This window comes from Seriola dumerili, unplaced genomic scaffold (genome assembly GCF_002260705.1).
Source record: "Seriola dumerili isolate Sdu_G_001 unplaced genomic scaffold, Sdu_1.0 BDQW01000449.1, whole genome shotgun sequence".
Classification (NCBI taxonomy): domain Eukaryota; kingdom Metazoa; phylum Chordata; class Actinopteri; order Carangiformes; family Carangidae; genus Seriola; species Seriola dumerili.
The window spans coordinates 6,002,494-6,023,251 of NW_019174704.1; the positions used below are offsets into that span (position 1 = coordinate 6,002,494).

At 39.8% G+C, this 20,758-nt stretch overlaps 1 protein-coding gene across 1 annotated transcript; it reads right to left on the reverse strand.

Annotated features, from left to right (window-relative positions):
• Window positions 1-2,805: 2,805 nt before the first annotated feature.
• On the reverse strand, window positions 2,806-20,301 carry lrch2 (leucine rich repeats and calponin homology domain containing 2). Its single transcript, XM_022762449.1, has 20 exons — window positions 20,261-20,301; window positions 19,900-20,026; window positions 19,708-19,813; window positions 18,768-18,904; window positions 18,425-18,555; window positions 18,091-18,178; window positions 17,258-17,354; window positions 17,036-17,133; window positions 16,743-16,810; window positions 15,652-15,756; window positions 15,121-15,189; window positions 14,508-14,570; window positions 12,720-12,768; window positions 12,500-12,640; window positions 11,983-12,033; window positions 11,825-11,888; window positions 9,577-9,689; window positions 4,083-4,220; window positions 3,772-3,849; window positions 2,806-2,956 (listed from the first exon to the last, which is right to left on the reverse strand). The coding sequence occupies exons 1-20, from the start codon at window positions 20,281-20,283 to the stop codon at window positions 2,837-2,839; spliced, it is 1,866 nt and encodes a 621-aa protein (XP_022618170.1). The 5' UTR covers window positions 20,284-20,301; the 3' UTR covers window positions 2,806-2,836.
• Between the last annotated feature and the right edge of the window lie 457 nt (window positions 20,302-20,758).

Consider the following 20,758-nt stretch of genomic DNA (forward strand, 5'->3'; position numbering starts at 1 on the left):
CCAGCTTCAGTGATTCTAACATAGCTGTGTCTGCTACAATTTTGAGTTTATTTTTCAAATGATCTGCTTGTGTTTCGTAATAGATGAACGACGATAAATGACAAATAAATCTGTTCAGTACAAGATCCAATCCACTGTTACACAAGATGCACTTTTAGTATTGTTAGAAATGTGTCTAGCCATTAAAAGCTGCTCAATTGATAAATATATGGTAGCCAGGGCCATAAAAGATGGCGTGTGTGCAGCAGCAGAAAACTGTGTAATGGACAAGGCTATTTCCAGATGCAGACTGTTTTTGAGTGAGTGCACGTAGCCCAACACTGATGTCATTCATTGTGATTTTCTGAAGAAGAGACAGGTGTGACTTGTGATTGTGATGATTTGTGCATAATTTTTTCACTGGAGGCCTGATAAACTGCAAGGCCTGTATGATTTTTTTTTTCTTTTTATATCTCAGTCGTACCTGTTCTTTGGAATACAATGGCGAGGTTCTCATGAACAGTATTCATATCAGGACATCCATGGGACGTACAAGTTACAGCAGAGACGCCGCTTATGTTAAATAAAGTCTAAAGCATCCTGTTCACTTGTAGGTGAAAACAGAAGTACAGAGAATTGTTAAAACCATAATGCATGGGTTAAAAAGAAAAAAAAAATGCATTTAATAAACTTATAAACCTGAAATAATTAAAGATACCCCTCCTTTAAGGCACAGTATATGTCATGTTTTTAGATGTTACAAGGCTGTTGAATATGTATGACACAAAACTCTGCTTTGTGAGCCTAGTTGAACTCGCAAAGCCTGTGCCATAGTCAGAGGTCGTTTGATTGATATTTAATTGATGTTATGTCAATGTGCCAACAACATATCTCTGATAGAGGCCAAGACAGGTCATTAATTTCTCTTTAAAGGTGCATTTTCTAATTCAGTATGCTCTGTGGCTATGTGAGAAATGGAGTAATGGAGCATGAATAATGATTTCTCAGTAACTTTACACACACAGACACAGACACACACACACACACACACACACACACACACACACACACATACACACACACACAAAACATCAAATGGTGTGTTTGATCTGATCATGACTCACATGCCAACCACCTGTCAAGAAATTTTGCCCTGTAGAAAAATGAATTAATAAATAAGCAACAGATGACAAATTGATTTCAAAATACAAAAGGCTAAATAAATAGGGTGATTAAATTAGCAGATTCTCTTATACTGTCATAAAACTTGAATTTTCTGTTTACAAATCCATGAAGTTCATAAAGATCATGTGAATATGTTCAACTCTTGCTCAATGTTTGTAACAGAATTAAGCCTCTCTTATGCTGTCAACACTGATGTCAGCTATATTGACAAATGGTGTCAAAATATTTGTTTTAAGCTTCCACACTGAGTGCTTCTCACAGACACTGGAGTTCATCAATTTGACAGCCTAGATATAGAAAAAATATGACTAACTGCTCAGCCACACCTGAACAGTTAGTCAGGGTTAAGACACACAAAGCAACAACATATAAATATAAAACAAGTGAATAAATACATAAATAATTTCATTTCCCTGAAATAATGAACTGTATCAGAAACCACAAACAGCAGGGTGGGCCGGTAGTTTGCAGGAGTGATGACCTCTTACTAGAGGCTCATCACTCAGACCCCTCCACTCACAAACAAATACAGTATAACATGTTTCATCTGAGGGTATGCAAAGTAATAAAATCCTAGCTGCTTGGGGTATAACGTGGCAAACCCATGTTCTGAACTGAATGACGAGTGATGACTGGGAAGAAAGTATAAAACTTTTAGAAAAGTTAGAATACTATTTTTCAAAAACAGAAACCTTGCATGTAAACTGGAAAAACGCTACAAAACTGGACCATCATGCTTTTGGCAACAGCCAAACATGTTCTCACAGTGGTCAAATGTCACCTTCTCCTGGTGCATGCAGGTGTGTATTGAGAAAAACAGGGTTGCGCATAATTTGTACAGTAGTTTAAAGATGTCAAAAACACACCTACTGTAGCGTGACTCCCACTGAGTTGCCACATCTATAATTAGCTCCTTCTCAGAGGAAAGCCTCCAAGAGCAGAGGAGAGATGATTCCTCAAATGCAATATTGCCCAGCAAATCAACACTACTTATGAATCAGGCTTGGCTGCTGAAAAAAAGGTACAGTAGGGACCTGATGTAAACGTGTAAAAAACAGAACGCTAATAAATTCAAAAATGAATTTTTATGATAAAAATCAGTTGCACAAAAAAGAAGAGAAACTCAAGAGTGTAAGAACCACTTGAGGTTTGGGGTTAGGAGGCCAGCGTGCAGCTTATGTCTCTTTAGTGAAAGAGTGAGTTACATGTCTGTCATCTCCTCACCGCCTATGTGTTCAACACCTGCATGGAAATGTTGTCAACACTGGCACTTGCAGGCTCAATAATCACTGAGCATGTTGAGAGGGATGTGCAGGTCTTTCTAATGACCCTTTGTCTTGTCTGTCTCTGCCCGGCAAGTCCAAACTGTGCAGCTCAGGAAAACACACAGTCACATTTCAAGTCCACACACATTAGTCCACACACGAACAGGATACAAATGAAAATGTGATGGACAGGAGGTGAGTGGCAGCTGACATCATATGGGAGGACAGAGGTATTTCAGCCTCCTGTCTCCTGTTTCAGTCAGGCAGAAGCAGACTCCCAAAAACCCACCGCCCACTGGGTCCTCACCCCGAGGGGGTCTCTGGTCCCTGGCAATATGGTGTGGGTTTGGGCTGGGGACAGGGGTTGACTGGATGACTGCAGGTTGGACGCAACATTCAGGCTTGCGTCAAACTGCTGACAGTTGTGTTGGTTTCAACGCGGGCAGGTCCAGCAGAGCCTGGACAGTCACACCCACCTTCACCAGACCGCGCTCTTCCAGGATGTGATGGGGCAGACACAGCTTGTCCTGAGTAACAGCAGAAAAGACAGGTGCAGTTTACACAGCTTTTCCTCTCTGTCACTACTTAAGGAGTTGGTTCACCCACATTAGAAAGAAAAACATACTTTCTCACTCATTTCTAACAGATATCAACCAACCGTGCAGGTTTTTAGATATTAATCTCTCAGATTTCTGTCTGTGATCTTTATCATCAAAGATTCTCTCACCATGTTGTATTTAATTAAAACATTGTGTGCACTTTATATGATTAATAGTTCTTCCGGAAACTTGGGACTTATTCAAGAATCTTTGTGGTGACTTTCTGAACTCTAGTAATAACACACTGCTTCATTCTCTATAAAACAAATTTTACATATCCCTTATTAAAGGATCAGTTTACTCAAAACAAAAGAAAAAAAGACATATTCTTCTCACCACAATAATGTTTGATAGATAGTTTAGGCGGAGCGGTTTTGATTTGTCTCTTTGTGCACCAGGATCATAGTAGTGTATTATTAGGTGCGTGCAGAAATATCAGGAACAGCTTCCTCAATACCTGGGAAAATTACATCCAAACTACGGAATAAAAAAAAAATTTAATGATCTTCCTTATCAACCTTATATGCAACTATATCCCTAATTGTGAAACAAAATCACTGCTTAGTAGACGAAATTTTCCATCTGTGGGAAGCTCGGCTAAATGAGGTTTGTATTTTATTTTCCATAGCTGAAGTCACTAATCCTAGTAAAGCAATACAAATAAAATGTTAGCTTGTTTTGACATATTGTAAGTATTGTATGTAAGTATTGCATGACTGAGAATGAAAGGTATTTGATATTACCTGTGGAACACCCAGCTTCTTACAGGCATCCAAGAAGTTCTCCACATTCCTACGGCATTTAGCCATGCTAAGCTTTGGCTGGAAGCCAGAATATCAATCATGTTAGCCATTAAAAGCAGAACAAACAAAAACAGATTATATCGCTGTAAGGTCATGTAGACGGCAATACATGTAACAGCTAATAACTACATACAGTAAGAAAGCTATTAGGAAGAAAAGCCCTTTTACTATTACAAAATAGTACTTTTGAAGAATCCATAACTCTATGGCACTTTGATTTCAAATAAAATGAACCTTTTTTATGTGCTTACCACTGCGGGCGATGGCACATGGATGCTGGCAACAGACCGAGGACAAATGTGATTGGCTAAATGGCAAAGGACGACTCCATCCATTAGAGCAGCTCCAACATCGTCTGGGAGCAACACCTTCAGTCTGGACTCGATGTTCTGCAAACACATTAACAATGACCTCATGACATTACCGTCCTTAAAAAAGTGTGGTGTTTGATTCATTTATTTTTACTGAATTATTCACAGTGAGTTATGTCTCCTTTCTGTCCTAAACTTACCAGGAATGTGCCACTGAGACTCTGTGTTTGTAAGAGTGGCTACAAGCAAGTGCCTGTTCAGGCAGAAAGTGCATGCAGTTGTGAGAAGCTGCCGAGCTGAGGAGATTATCCAGGCCTGCACTGCACTGTATGAGTTAGTCATATTTGGGTATGTTTACAAAATAATGTCACTACTGTAAATACAGTGAGGAAAGCTGTTTACGTTATCATATTAACTGTGACTGATAATAGTCCTGTTTAATATTGTTTTTGATTTTCCAGGGAGTTTTGCTTTTGGAAAAAGAAAGGTTGACGTGCTTCACATACACCCGAGGATGTGTATTTTTGACACACAGTTCAGGTATTTACTACCTGGTGTTCCCTAAGACTGGAGATATAAATTACCCCAGTAGCAGGTCATCTGTATTGTTATTGTACTAAGTGTTACTAAATAAGATCTGATGTGGGGCTTTTAAAAGACTGGTCGTGTGTGTGTGTCTGGAAAGTAAATGAAGTTCAAAGCAGGTGCTTTCTGCTTCTAAAAGTGAAATATTAGTTGAATGGAAGACACTTTTGGAACTGCGATCGTGCTCTCTTCCTGCCAGAAGAAATATTAGTTCAATGGCCCAATGCTGTCAGGATAAAAACAATTCATGTGGTAGATTTCTGGTAATTCTTTAAACTTTAAAACTCTTGAACAGACTTTGAAACAGATGACAAATTTCAAACAGGCCTACTTAATGACAGTTCAATCATATTACGCTCAACAATCGTAAGTCAAGGTCCACTTGCAAACTTTTTACAGAGCTTTCAACCACAATCCATAGTCCTTCCTCACCAGAGTTTGCTCAGTTGACCTGAATATATTGCAGCTCCGTTGTAATCAGGTGAACTAAGTACAGAACATTAGTTGCAGTATATAGGGGAAGATGCTAACCCCTGTTCCCCTCTGTTCAAATATGGCCGCCTTAATGTTTCTCTAGCTGTCCACACCTTCCCACTCAGTGCTGTGACTAATTCTGTTTCTGATGACCACTACAAAAATTCCATTGGTTGATGATGTGGCTGATTCACACTCAACATATTGCACTAGACTGGAACTGCTGTAACAGTGACGGGAAACACACACTCAAGCTGGAAACCATTGAGGGAAAGAGAAGCGTAAAATTGTGTGAATATGAACAGGCTGTTGCACTGCTGCTGTTGTTGAGGGCTGAACAAAGAGCTCCTGAAAAGTGACCTCATATGACCTCAACTAATGCTGAAGACAAAAGTTGTCTTCCCTCACCGTTTCAACCTCTCTCTTCAAGCTGGCTATAGTCTCTGTCCTTGTGTCTGTGCCTGATCATGTATTTTTGTCTCAATTTCCTCTGCTGCAATGATGATAAATTCTTGCTGTTTTGCACCTCTAAATGGAAATAAAATTAAATACATTTTGCATAAGCCCAAACAAAGCTATGACACATTTTTCCATAACCTTGATGAAGCACATTTGTAAATATGGACAATCGTCATTTGACTGTTCAGCTCCAAAAGAGGGCTGCAAACCCCTAGTCAAATTTTGGAGAAAAAGATATATCCAAGGTACCTCAGATACTGTCTACAGGTGTGAATGTGAGCGTGAATGGTTGTTTGTCAGCCCGGACCGGCCACCTGTCCAGGATGTACCCTGCCCTGTCACACAATGCAACCCCCAAGGACACGCAGTACAGCTAATGGATGGATTCCCATATGCGTCAAAGAAGCCGAAGGCATAACTGAATTTTAATGAATGTGTCATGACATCTTTTGGCACCAAAAGGTTCTTGCCAGTGTCCAGTGTTGATCTTGGTTTATCTGATGGTGTTTGTAATCATGACCCAGTCATTGAAATATACAGTAAAGGACGTCAGACATGATGCATTCCTCAGATCGGATTAGAAAGGATATGACTATTGTTTATTAATTATTATTTTATTTTTTATTAATTCACAGCAGTCACAGATCTTCATCTTGGTAATGCATTTTATTGAAGTTTATTGTCTGCAATTTGATGTTACATGTGTACACTATCAAATGCTTTCTTGCTTTCTCCATAAAGGTGATGAAAAAGGTTTTTCTTTCTGATGTCGCCATTGTCTCAGGATGTTTTCTAAATGTGAGACTCTGGTCCACGCATTCTGTTTCTTTTCTGAAACCCGTCTGCTTCGGTCTGACGTCAGTTGTAGTTTCCATTCTGAATATTTTGCTGGGGCAAGAAAATAGTGCAATTTCTTCCCGGCCATTACAATGATATCTTTGAGGTTGAAATTTCATTCTTGACCATGGGAACAGTAAACCACTGTTTCCGAGGTCAAGAATGAACTTCAAACTTAATGTTCAGAAAAATGGAAATGAAATGACTCATCATAAATAGTGCCCCAGTTCCTTGTGAAAGAAGTCAGTGGTGGGTTTGCCAGTAAAGGGCACGTCCACTCCATTGTTCTCAGCATGGAAAGCATTGCTGGTGCACGCCTTGCAGTCCTTTTGTTGCTGTTGCTTCTCAACCTTTGAGCACCATCTTCCTTTTGTAAAACACTTTGAAAGTGTTGTTTTGGAAAGTCCTTTGACTATACGCATGATTAAGTTAAATTGAGAACATCTGTAGTTGGCGTAAAAATGGTTCTGAATCAGATGGGACAGGCACATTGTCCATCTGTACACATCTGTAAATCTTTGTATTTCACAGACCATGATCAACAGATCATTTTTGTGACAAGAGATGACAGGTTGAAACTTCATTAGCGTGGCCCCGAGATCTTTGTGGGGTGGATCCCCTGTCTCATTGACAAAGTGTGCAAGAGCAATGTTTGGTCTCTACCAGCACAATAGCGAATGTTTACATCCTTTTTCTTCTAGAACGTGTGGGCCACTTTTCAATCTTATCTTCAAGCTCCTTTTCTTATCGCCTTTGTCTACATTTGACTTAAAGCCAAGGACACCATGATCTTTTCACATAGTTTAGGTGTGTCTGACAGTCTCCAACATGCTGGCTTGATTCTCCTCTGTCTCTGTACAGACGTCTGGCAATCGAACCCTGTGTTTTTCTACAGGCATTAGCACCAGGGTATATGACAGCATATGACAGGGTATATGGGCTAGACACTTTCAATATTAATGTGGTCAGTCTGGTTATTCAGCTTAAAAGTACCTCATGCACACAGTGGCCTGCCAACAGGGCAAGCAGTGCTTGCCCAGTTAAAGCGAAAAATATAAAAAAAAATAGACACCAACTTGAACGATAATGAAGTGGAAGCAATATCTCTCCTTACATCTGACCTCACAATAGTGTTCTGCCCCATAAAGGATCAGATATTGTCTGTTAGCATCCATCATGTAATTTACTGCCCTCTTGTGGGGCTAGAAGGCTATTGTCTCTGGAAGCTAGCTTGACTTCCAGCTGTTGTATCTATAGTTTCTGTCATATTCGTGGGCATGACCGTGTCACCCATGACAAAGGCCGGGGCTTGTCAAGCCGAGAGGGGAGCAGCACTTTTTGCACGCATGCATATTGAGGCCTCAATGAGGTTTTGTTTGTGTCATGCGAGCGCACAAGGACACACATGCATGTGCATGTGGGTGAAACAATATACAGTCCTGCCATTGGTTTCCCACTATTCCACCGATCGACAGGTGGCAGCAATGTGCCAAGATATGCAGCAATGGACTGACAAAGAGAACTGCTAGCTAGTAAACATAGATGTAAACAACGCAGGATTTAAAGTACTTAAAGTCCTTCTCCACTCAAAAATGTATTTTGATACTAGACGGCTGTTTTCATCTGGTGAAAGTGGAAAGTTTCTCTGTGCTGACTTGTGAAATCAGGGCGTGAGTTTGGTAAAGTAACTTGCACAAGTATGATACGGAAACCTGAAGCCTGCATTGTACATACATTGAGAATGGTCTTTCAATAATGTAAGAGACTTGTATCCAGCAGTTCAACTTTTGAAATGAAAAAGAATTTCTGAACAGGCCGTTTAGTGTTTTGGAAAAACGTTATGAGACATGAATTATTATTCAAAGCAGAGTATTTATATATCTCTTCAAACATGCCTGGAGGAGATCTTTCTTGTTTGTTCGACCTTAAAGATACACACAGTGAGCTTTGGTGAGTGACACTGAATGCTTGTTAGCCTGTGGACTTTGGAGAGACTTACTGCTGCAGTTTTTAAGTTTCAGTGCCTATTGATGTTGTTAATTGTTTTGCATTTTGATCTAAATACTTTTACCCTCTCTATGTCGTTTGTTTTTATCTGCTGCTGTCATGATTTAACATACATATGAGTTGATAGGTATTTCTTTATTCACTCAAAAGCACACAATATTATCACAATAAGTTAAGTAAAATTACCTGCAGCTTAATATTTGGGAGGGTAATGAAGCAACATCAAGTTAGTGAGCCCTGCACTCTGTGGCCTGAAAGGTGCGCAACACCCAATACTTGCAATACTCAAAATACTTGACAAATTTGAGGTCCACATCAGGTATATACTGAGGAAAAATTACACTTGAACTAACACTATTATACTATTATACTATTAAACTGACACTTAATTAACTTTATGTAATCATCTCGTCATTCATGTCAATGCAGTCTGAAAATTGCAGCTATTTTTGAAGCATATCCTCATCCTCTGTATGAAGATATGGCAGCCCGCAGTAACAAGGCTTCTTTCTAGCAGTGCTACATTATAAGTAGCATGTTTTACATTTAGCATTCCATCAACTACTATTACAACACCCAAAAAAATACTTCTGTTGCTACTAAAAACTACTTGACTTACTACTAAACGTACGAGTACTTAAGCAAGACTACTACTAGAAAGGTTGGTAGTTTCCAATGGGCAGCTATCTACTTGAGAAGAAACTAGCAAGAGCAAAGTGGTGATGAGGCATCATGGTCAGGCACCAAGTGAAAGATGAGAAAAGTTGAACTTGAACAGCACAATATAATGCACTGCAGGGGCCTAAAATATGAGATAAGTCAGTTATTTGTTAGACACACAGAACAGTAGGACTCAACTTATTAGGAAGCACGTGGAGTTGTGACACATCTGTGTCACTAAATGGGAACACTCACTGAGGAAACATATCCTCCAAACATTTGATTTAGGTCACTTATTCACTGAGAGGTATAAACACAGGAACAAAAGCAGGATCTGACAGGCTTTGGCATCTGAATGACTCAGTGTTTTGTGTAAAATGCAAATGCATAAACAAGCTGTGAGGCTTCTGACCTGCCGCAAGAGTCCTATCTGTTCCATTTCCTCTCTCAAGTGCTCCATCTTCCTCCTCATAGTGAAACTGGGGTCTGTTGAGCTGTACTCCTGACGGCTTCCTCTGGTGAAGGCTGAAATAATAAAAAAACAGGCAGATAACATAGTGAAATACAGAGAGAAAACAAAAATCCCAGAAATTTCTACTACTGACTATCCTAGCAGGTCAACCCTGGGCCACTTGAGGTCAGCTTCAGGTCAGTGTGATAAAAGATTCCAACAGCAAGTAAAATTGATTATTGCGTGGCCAAACACCAAAGCCCTACATCTGATATCAAAGCAATACAACTACATATTATCTCTGTTATCAAGGAAAAGGTAACGCCACTACGAAACAAACCTACATTGTGCAGAGAGGACTATCATTGCATCTTTACCTGTGTAGAGTCTGGAGATTCACACGATATACATTATTCTCTAATCTTTATTCATTTTACTGCTACATAACATGGCAGAGTACATTTCCTCAGAACTCTTGATGAAATGTTTCCTCTCTTGAAAGGTTTTGTTAGAACAGCAGCTGACGGAAATCCTTTATTTGAGTGTGCTGCTACTTTATTTGTGGAAAATAAGCTTCTTGCATTATATTGTAATTGAAACTTATTCACAATATCATTCCTCGTCTTACCCAACATCTTAAGAAATCAGATACAAGCGTCCAACCTTTTGCAGCTCTTTTTCTTATTTGGTTTAAAGTAAAACAACAAAGAAGAAAATTTGAAGGGAAAATTTCTTTCCCTAAAACTCTCTAAACTAGTGAGGTAGTTTGCATGTTTTTCAGTGGTGGGCAAGTGCAGTACACTGTATTTCCATTTTATGCATTCCATTTATGTAGTTACGTCTTCCATTTAGATTTTGTGTACAAAACACAGAGCATGAAGAGGTTACAACATATGATGCCTTGCCATAAATTAAACTAACCAGCAGTATTTAGAATTAGAAAAGAAATGATTAGTCAATTAATTGATTAGTTGATCTGGAAAACAAAAATCAAAACTATTTTAATAATTGATTAATCAAATTAAGGGAAAAAAGTCAAACATTCTCAAAAGAAAAAGCAGCTAGCTTTTTTTTGTCTTAAATTGACTATTTGTCAGATAGGATCATTTGAAGGTGTCCCTTTGGTTCTTGGTGATCAGCATTTTTCATTATTTTGCTAAATTTTACAAACCAAACAATCAATCTATCAATCAATCCACTGATCGAGAAAATAAGAAGATTATTTCATTATGAAATTATAAAAATTATCATTACTTGCTGCCCTATACAAAACACATGCACCTCAACCAAGTAAAAAAGTCAAATGCTGCTTACACATTGATACATAATAACATACATAATAAAGACCTTATTATATAAGACTCACTGGGGCAATTTTCTGCATTGAGTACTTTTACTTTAGATATTTTAAATACCTTTGCCTGATTATACTTACATACAAGGGGTAACATTTTAAATGCAGGGTTGTTGCTTCTAAAGGAGTAAATACGGTATTTCTACAGTGTTGTATTTGTTCTTTTACTGAAGTAAAGGATCAATTAGCCCCTCCACTACTATAGCTCTAAATCAGTAATGGAAACAAGATTGGTTGTGTACTGAAACAAATCTATTAATACACTTAAAATAAAACCAATCAGGAAAAGATAAATATCCCTCCTGTTCAGCCTTGTCCTTAACGGCTAATGCACTGATATAAAACAGATCAACAGTTCGCCAGAAGCCTTCCCCTCTTCCAAAGAAAGGGCGCTGGGACTCCACCTAAAAATATTTTGGCTTCATGTGAGAAGGAAAGTCTTCACATTACACACATGAGCCTTGAGTTAAAAAGGAACAGTGTTTAACCAGTTTTTATGCAAGATGAGTGTACACCAAATATAGACTCACTTAGCTAGTCCCACTGGTTTGAGGGAATCCTAAATAAAAGAGACTGTTTTCTCCTCATTGACATAGCAAATCAAATGGAAAGGACATTTTTCAAATATGTTTTGGATTTACCAATTTTTTCCTTTTACTTCCTCTGGAAGTAAAGCCTCTGGATTTATCAAGAAGTCTTAAGGGATTGCATCATTGTAGATTTTCAGCACACACTGAAAACACATGAGAGTCTATCCATAAACCTAAGGTCTTTGTTTATTACCGCGCTGAAAATGAAGAACACTGTCATAAACAGAAGACAATAGCAGTAGCACAACAAGCGCTTGTGTGTTACCTGATCTTGGCTTTAGACCAAACACTGTCAAAGTGGTGCTGAAATCGCTGTTGCGCAAGCCTTCCTGGAAAGAAAAATCAGAAAGGGGCATTTTCATGATGCCCTGAAAGATGTGTTGAGATGATAAAATGTCCACACAGGATGTTTCTCGCACCCACCTCGCAGTCGTCATTCCCACTGGAGTTTTTCCGGGCACTCTGACACTTGTACTGTCGGGAAAGGAAAAACAAATTTTAATAATTTGACTCCAATTGTTCCGCAGATGGACAGATTTTCACTTGAGGAGACTTTTGATGACTGTTATTCTTGTAGATATCATACTGACAGACATAATGTGGGTGAGTTGATAATGATAAATGTGTTAAAATCAAACTTTCTTGAGAAATCCTGGGACTTTCTTGAGGATCTTTGTGGTTACCAGATGCACATTTTGGAGACCTTCTGTGCTGCAGTAACAGCACACATTTACACAGCACATAGTTCACCCATGTTTTCTTCTAATACTGATGTTATCTAGCAATGCAGGTTTTATCAGCCAAGATTTTGAGATATCTGCCTTGCAAACGAACCATCCCAGAGTCAGTGAGTTCATTAGAATATTAGTGAGGTTTGTTCTGTTCATTTTACCATCCACAAATTAGACAGCTACGGATATAAAAATGTGCATGCTTATACCTTTAGATAATCTTTTCTCAAGTACTTGTTCCTCCTGCGGTCTTCATTCTGATTGAGCACAGGCGGGACTTCAGGCCATTTTGGCTCTGAATCTGACTGATCTGTCTTCAGGCTACCGTCAAAGGAGCAGGAAGAGGAAGGCTGGAAAAGCAGACAGTTAAAGTTAAAATCATTCCCTGCATCCTTGTGAGAGAAATTGTGAGAAATTAAGAGTTTGCACCTGTCCACTTAGCACTGTTGCTCCGCTACTTCCTTCATCCAGAGAAGCACTAGAACAGAGACACAACAACTTTTATTTTTGTGGGTCTAAGCAAAACATAGGCTACTGCATACTTACAGTACTGTGCAAAGGTTTTAGGCTATTTGTGAAAAAACAAAAAATGCTCTAAAATGAGGATACCTTCAAAAATAAGGCCAAGAATAATCTTTATTTTTTAATCAGCTTTGTATCATGCACATAACAATCCTAAATCGAAACAATATTTCCTATGACCACCCTTTTGCCTTTTAAAAGGCACAAGTTGCCATTTTTCTGCAAGCCATGTCTTGTGTTTACACGCACAGGTGAGTCACTTGGCCTCGTTTCCAAATCAGACAAATGACTTCTGCAGCTGCAAGTCTTCCATGTAGACTACTTCTAGACTTCTCTGGACCATAGCAGAAGTCAATTTTATTTCCATTCAGACTATAAAACAAGGAGTGCACAGCAGAGACAAAGTGTGCAAATGATTGATATAAGTAAGACGTGTCATAACATATTTTGGACGAATAGATAATCATAACAGGTGGTTTACCGCACGATATGACTGTGTAAACATTAACACTGCAGTATACTAATAAATTGCTGAGATAATAGAAGCATTGACTTGCACAGTGTAACAGCAGACAATAGCAACAAGTGGTATAAAAAAATAAAATACTATCAGCAGAGAGAGAGCTGAATATATGTATTCAATCAGTCCTTGTGTGTGTGTGTGTGTGTGTGTGTGTGTGTGTGTGTGTGTGTGTGTGTTTTGAAAAGAACGGAACTGAGAGCTTGGCAGTCCTGCTCCACATGATGGGTGGTGCAGGAAGGGTGAACAGCCCATGGGTATGAAAGCATAAAAAGTTCCTAAAAATAATAAGAAAATAAATGTTGAAATATAAACAAAGATTAATAAAAGAATAAATAAATTGGGAATTATAAAGACAAATATAAAAGAAAAATATTTTTATGATGTCAAAAAGATTTCATCTTTTCTGACTGGAAATGTGAAGGTAAATTTTCACTACTTTTACAACAATTTGTCAGCGTGGTATGGCAGTTGCTCTGCATCAGACTGTAAAGCACTCCTGCAGGTGAGGAAAACTGGATCACCAGCACCCAATTTCCCACCAATAAAAGCATTTTCCATGCACGCTGCTGGGGCAGGGCGGGCAGCATTGTCAAAGCATCTCACGCTAACCAACTTCCCTAAGGCAGTGACCCTGCTGAACAGCAAACTCTATTGCACTCATTACTGCTCTGTCTCAATAGTTTTGTATTTGCACTGCTCATTCTTGCACAGCTTGACATTCTCACATTCTTCAGATTACTATTATTTATCTTGTTCATACAACCAACTGGCGTTCCCCTTTCCAACCCTGTTCACCTGTCCACCTCTGTGTATAGACTTAAGGACAGATCAACCAAATGAACAAAACAAAATTAATATTATTTGCAACCCTATAAAATATTATGGCTTACTAGCTGTGTTCGGCTATAATATTAGGATTCAATGTAGCCATGAAGTATTTGCCTCTTTTTTTTTTCTGCTTAATTTCTTTAAATAAAATGTAGATAAATTGTAGTAATTAGAAATTCTGTCTCTATAGTTTCCTTTGAGAGAGGGACAGAGCAGATAAATTAGCTAGGTTCTTGGTTATCAATACCTCATGGCCTCAACAACCGCTGTTCAACAGGACTCAACATGTGCAGGTACGGTGCACGTGACTGAGCACGTGACTGAGTACGTGACTGAGTACGTACCTTCGAGCGGTCTGAGGCGGAGGCCTTGGTTTGCTGCTGGAGCTTCCAGAGTGACTGAGGAACCTGCAGACAGAAAGAGATTCAGTCACATTGCTGTAAGACAACAACTACTGAAATGGATATGACTCAAGCAAAATAATGCACTCCAAATTTTCCCAAGGTGAATCATTTACAGTAAAATGTTTACAAATGGGGCTGGCCTGAGTCAAATTCAACAGAAATCCCATCAGTTGAGCAGCAAAAGGAAACTAATGTGCACAATGGAATGTATTGTATTTAAGAGTGTATCTTTACTGTCTAGACTTTGTTATATCAAGAGTATTGATCTATACACAACTTACTCAAGTTTGCATAAACCATCTCATGGGAAAAATTAGCTAAATCCCTGAGGTAGAAACTTTTTGGTACATTCATAGAAAAGAAACTTCCTGATATCCATTTAAAAAAAGCCTTAATGAAACCTGCACGGGAAAGTATGTTTTTACAGAATAGCATTAATTATGTACTGTACTTGTTGTGAGGCAGATAATGAAACACCAGAGACTGGTTGTGTCAGTATGTTTGACCAGAGGTCATCTACCCAGTGTGACACACAGACTGTCTCCCGCTCTACCTGTGTGCCCGGCCGGTCACTCTCCGTCGGTGAATAAGACTCTCTGCTCTGCAAATTAAGGACCGTCGTCTAGAAGCCGTACATCAAATGTGAAGCGGCCGAGTCAAGGGAGAAAGCAGGGAACAAGGAATGGACAGAGAGAAAGTGAGGTAAAGCTGACTTGATAAGATTTGCAGAAGGAAAATAGTACAGGTGGTGCTGATGGAGCGATATTTGGGGACATAAGGAAAAACATCTATCTGGAAAATGAGAAACAGAGAATGAATCCACAAAAATTGGGCTGATGTGAGGATTTTTTCACACCATGTGCAGCTCTAAATCTTAGTAAGAGCCAAAGCAAATAAATATCAGATCCTGGGAAACAATCTCCCCTGTAAGCTGTTAGCCTGACGATGAGTAAGCAGAGACGATCACAAGAAATGTGGATTTAAGCAGTGCAGCGAATGAAGAGCTAAACCAACGCGTAGTGTTTCAGTAAATATAGGATGGCTTTTGTTGTGCTGCCAAAAGAGCTGTGAGAACCACACACACCGATTCTGCTGCTCCTGCTGCAAAAGCTGAACAGCAATCTTCCTCAGATCCAGCACTTCTTTCAGCTCATCATCCTCTTCCTCAACCAGCTGCTCCTTGTCAGAACTGCAACAAGTTCAAAGTCAAAGTTAGTTCCATCACAGGCAGTGCACAGCTTCCCTTTTGAGTCATTAGCTTTGGCAACAACACACAGTCATCTGGACACAAATTCCCAAACCCTATGTCACCAAAAAAACAAATTCAAAAAGCCTCAATGTATCTGTCAAAACACTAAATCCTCGTTGACAGCTAAAAGTTAGTTAAAAGTTACAAGTCAAGCCGTCTTGTTTTTTTGATCATCAATGCTGCACATGACTGTGTAACATTATTCAGTACAATCTTGCAAAAATATTTGCAGATGTTCTACGAGACTGCACGCTGAATGCGGCCATTCATGATAGCTGCAAGCATAGCAAAACAGATTCTCTTGTGTTTACATACATAGCCTAGAGATGTCCATCAAACAGAGTAGTAGTTGAAGAAGTCTGTCAACGACAGCAGATTAGTCATCATGCTGAGCAAGGTAGTGTGTAACTGCAGCTGTGATGACATGAGTTATCTGCTTACACTGGGGGTTTGCCATCTAGATGACTAATGGAGCAGACATCTTCTGTAATCACTAGTCAGTGCTGCGGGGCAGTGGTCAGCTCATTGTAGGAGAATATGTTCTCAGCCTTCCTTTCCTGATTTACAATGGTTTTCTGGAAACATTTTTTTCTGCTTAGTGCTGCAGTATTATCACAGTCAAGGTGAATTAAAAATATATAGAGGTATAGCATTGTCAAAATGTTAGATTAACACTGCAAAACAACAGCTGGAGAACTTCTGTGTGCATATCTGGTCCATTACTGTTTTGATGCTCTGGTGACTCAAATCTTTGGTTAAGGAACTCATTACTTCCACAGAACTGTTGCAAGTCTTTGCACAGGATGGTGCATTTGTAAGTAATTAAACATAATAAAAGCATTTACATCACAGACACAACATGTGTCATCACAACTCAAGCTGAAACAAGCTATTTGTTTGACTGATTTATTGAATAATGAACTCACCCTGACTCCTCTTTCCAGCTGTCTTTATCTTTGCTTTGGTGGGACATGTTAAGAACTTTCTCCAGTTCCTGAAACAGACCATGACACACACACACACACACACACACACACACACACACACACACACACCACGTTAGAGACCATTAAACAGAAGCTAATTTTATCTATGGTGAACCTCCCTTGGATTTCCCATACTTTTCTTGTTGTTGGTCATCATCCTTTTCCCAAATTGTGTTGTTTGCATATGTCTGCATGCATCTGTGTATACAGATCATAGATAGATTGATTCATACCTTTATACAAGACACATGGCTGCTCTGCTGTCCATCACACTCTGACAGAGCAGGATCCTCGTCAGGGTTGGGCTCTATAAAGTCATAGAGATCCTGATCTGATAGAGGGAGGAAGCATCCGCGTTGATCACACAAACTGTCACATTTTAGGCACTTCATTCAACAACCCCGTGTCTCTGTTATTGCTTTCAAAGGCAATGTGTGATACTTATTTTCGGTAACCTTTGCAAGAGTCCATTTTGGAGAGGAGTGAGAGGGCATCAGCACGGGCTGTCTCTGAAACCTGAGAGTGCAGGCTGACAGTGTCGTCGTCTGAAGGCTGCAGGAGACGACAAGAATGAGGAGTAAACGGCCGATGAGTAACTGTGGAATTTTCATGGCAGTTTCATTTGATTCAACCGTGAATCTGTTTTATCTGCCTTGTTTTCTTTCTAACTTTGCGGCTGATATTTATGTTTGTATAGTCACCATATATCAGTGCTTTCATCTCTTGCCATGATTGCGATCAGTTGAATTTTAACAGTCATAGCCCACTCTAAACGTCTACCCAGACATACCCCTGAACCTGACTTTCAAGTCTCTAAAGTTATTCTGCCGTCAAGAACGGCACAATACGCGGCTCATCATTTTAGACCCAGTTATTCCCCATCTGTCCACCAGTCGGCCTGTTTGATATGACATATCCAGCCACTGTTTTGTGCAGTCTGCCTGCCTTTTCTTATGACCCTCAGCCAGTGTTTCGCTCCTCTGGTGTTCAGCAAGGCTGAATTTCAATCTAATAAAGACAGTCATGTCCCTTTACTGCTTTGTCTTAAGAGTCTACTTTTGATTCCCACTGCCTGAACCCAAAAATGGTAACAGACAGTCAACAGAGTTAAGCTAAATTTAACCCCGGCTGGCTAGCAGCAGCAATTTAAATGGTGACTCAAAAAAAGTTCACAAGGTGTACTTTGACAGTTATGTATCTCAAACTGTGACATCCTGGTAAGTAGTACAACACAAAAACACACTCATCATGTATTGGCAATGCCATCAGTTAGTGTTTGAATGCTGACCTCTGTTGTAGACAGCCTCTTGTCACCATTGTCACTACCAATTCCAGAGTCAGGCCCGTGGTTCTTACTGGGATAAAAATCTTCCATGCTGGAAATACGCAAAACAAACAGCTCATCATCAGGGTTTCTGTCCATCACAGTGAATGAACATTTGCTGATGCCATTTGATACCGATAAAAATAATAATGAAAAAAATAATAACTATATGTTACATCCAGTTGTAATATATATATATATATATATATATATATATATATGTGTGTGTGTAACAGGAACAGGATATAATAAGAACAGAAGTGAAAAACTAATATGCTTCATGTCACGATGTCAGTACCTATCTGTAAGTGGCTGTGGAAGGCAGCGTTTGCCGAGGGAAGGGAGGTCCAGGGTGTCTGGTTTCTTGTCCATCCTACACGCCTGGATGTTCAGGTACTTGAATATGTGCACTTTGCCCTTGAGACAAATCTGAAACATAAAAATGTTCATAGGGTCTCCGTTTAGTCTGAGTTAGTATTAGCGTTCGCTCATCCACTAGATGTCGCAGTTGCACCAGGTTCATAAGACTGTGAGGGGAAATGACAACCTGTCAACTCAACCATATACAGGAAACCAGAAAACCCATTTGTGCTGCCTGTTTGCCACCACATGGATACATAGATACTGAACAATGCACATACCTGTGCGGGTGGAGACTGCATAGGATTGTTGTCTAGGATGATGTGCTGCAGCTGCCTGAGTTTCCTATAGGCTGGAGGAATCTCTGTGATCTTATTGCAGGAGAAGTCAAGTCGGATGAGGGGCAGGTCAGCCAGCTCTGCAAGAACAGACAAGAAAAGAGTTTTATAAAGAGCTTTTGTTGAATGTGATGCACTGGGGATTGGGGAACACAGTGTATGCTTTGTTATGCTGGTGAGTTCGACCTTATCAACATGCTGCATCACCCTAAAGACTGTACCAACTCCATATCAGTCTTATTTCTGCTCCACCCTCAAATTTAAGGGTGTGATCATGTTAAATTTTGTAATTTTACACCAAAGTGAAGATTTGTAACCAGAAAGCAGTCAATTTTTATTCACCCTCGTTCAGAGAGAGAGAGAGAGGGAGAGAGCACCTCTGCCCTTAAAAAAATAATTCTCTCTCTCTCCATTGACTTATTGACATAATTGACATAATATTTGTATTTTGTAATCTGTATAACTTTCCTCGCAGATAAACATATTGGCCAACTGCGACCGGTCTGGTACCTGTCACATCAACAAGTAGGGTTAGCCAACAAGATTAGCGGCCTGATGGAGCCAAATTCCCAGCCTGAGTTATTATTTCAATCCACCCCTGCTTACCCTTGTCACTTCATCAAATACAAGCAAAATGAGAGGCTGCAAGGTTTGTTTTGCTTCAATCAAAAATCATTCAAGTGTGTCTTATTGCTGCTCTTCAGGAATGGTTCACTTCTGTTATATGAGAACAGAACTACATTTTACCCATATCATCAAGGTGATTTTGGCTTCGCCCACAGTAACATGACAGCTGACACTGTATGTATGTGATTCTTGGCTATGATGTGATTGTATTCTTGCCAGATGTACCAAAATAAATCAGTGATGAAAATGGACTGACCCTCAGGCAGCATGTGAAGACAGTTCTTCCTGATGTTGAGTTCTCGTAAGGCGTGAAGCCTCCCCACCTGAGCTGGCAGCACCTGGATCTCATTACAGCTCACATCCTGCAAGGGGAGGCAAAGTGTAGGAAATGGGATGTGCAATATACTGTACACAAGGTCATATGCACTGATGCATACACACTGCTCACCAGTTCCATCAACTCTTTGGCCTTGCCGATCTCCTCGGGGATGGACACAAGCTTGTTGTTGCTCACGAGCAGAACTTTGAGGGGGAGGTTGAACAGATATTTTGGCAAAACCGACAGGAGATTTCGACTGTGGAGAAAGACAGAACATTGACCTAGTTTTAAAATGGAGTACAGAAGCATGTAACAGTGAGTATCTGGTGATTGGGAATTGAGTTTCAGCAAAAGAGGAAATGCTTCTCTTTCATGTAAGCCTTTTCACCCTGTTAGCGTAGTGAAAGGGGAACAAGCGCCTCTTGAGAGATATAAAACTGAACACACATAAACATTGTAAACTGAAAGAACAGTGTTAGCAGTGACCCACCTGATGTCGAGATAAGTCAGCATCTGCAGATTGATGATAGCTTCTGGGATGCACTTGATGCAGTTGTGGTAGAGGTTGAGCGACTCGAGGGGGGCGAACAGACACACTTCTGGGGGGATTTCTGTGAGGCGATTCTTGGACAAATCTGCAAGGTGGAGAAAGAGAAGATGATAAAATGTGTACACTTTGAACATACAGGACACATACATGTTAACTTTGCAAGATCTGGGCATCGTCCAATATGCTTCCTTTAGGTATGGGAGGTCATAGGCATGAAAGACTGATCGATATGTTTCCATGACGGAGCAGGGACTAGCGTTCCTTTTCATCGAACACGGGTCTAATATTACACCAGAGTCTTGGGCCTTGAAGTTCTGAGTGCTACTGGCAGTGTAATATCTCAGTATTTCCAAGATCAATCTCACTGGGAGTGGCACAGTAATGGCTTTAGATTTGTATGAATGGGTGGAAAGCTTTTTATTGAAGAGATCAGTTTTA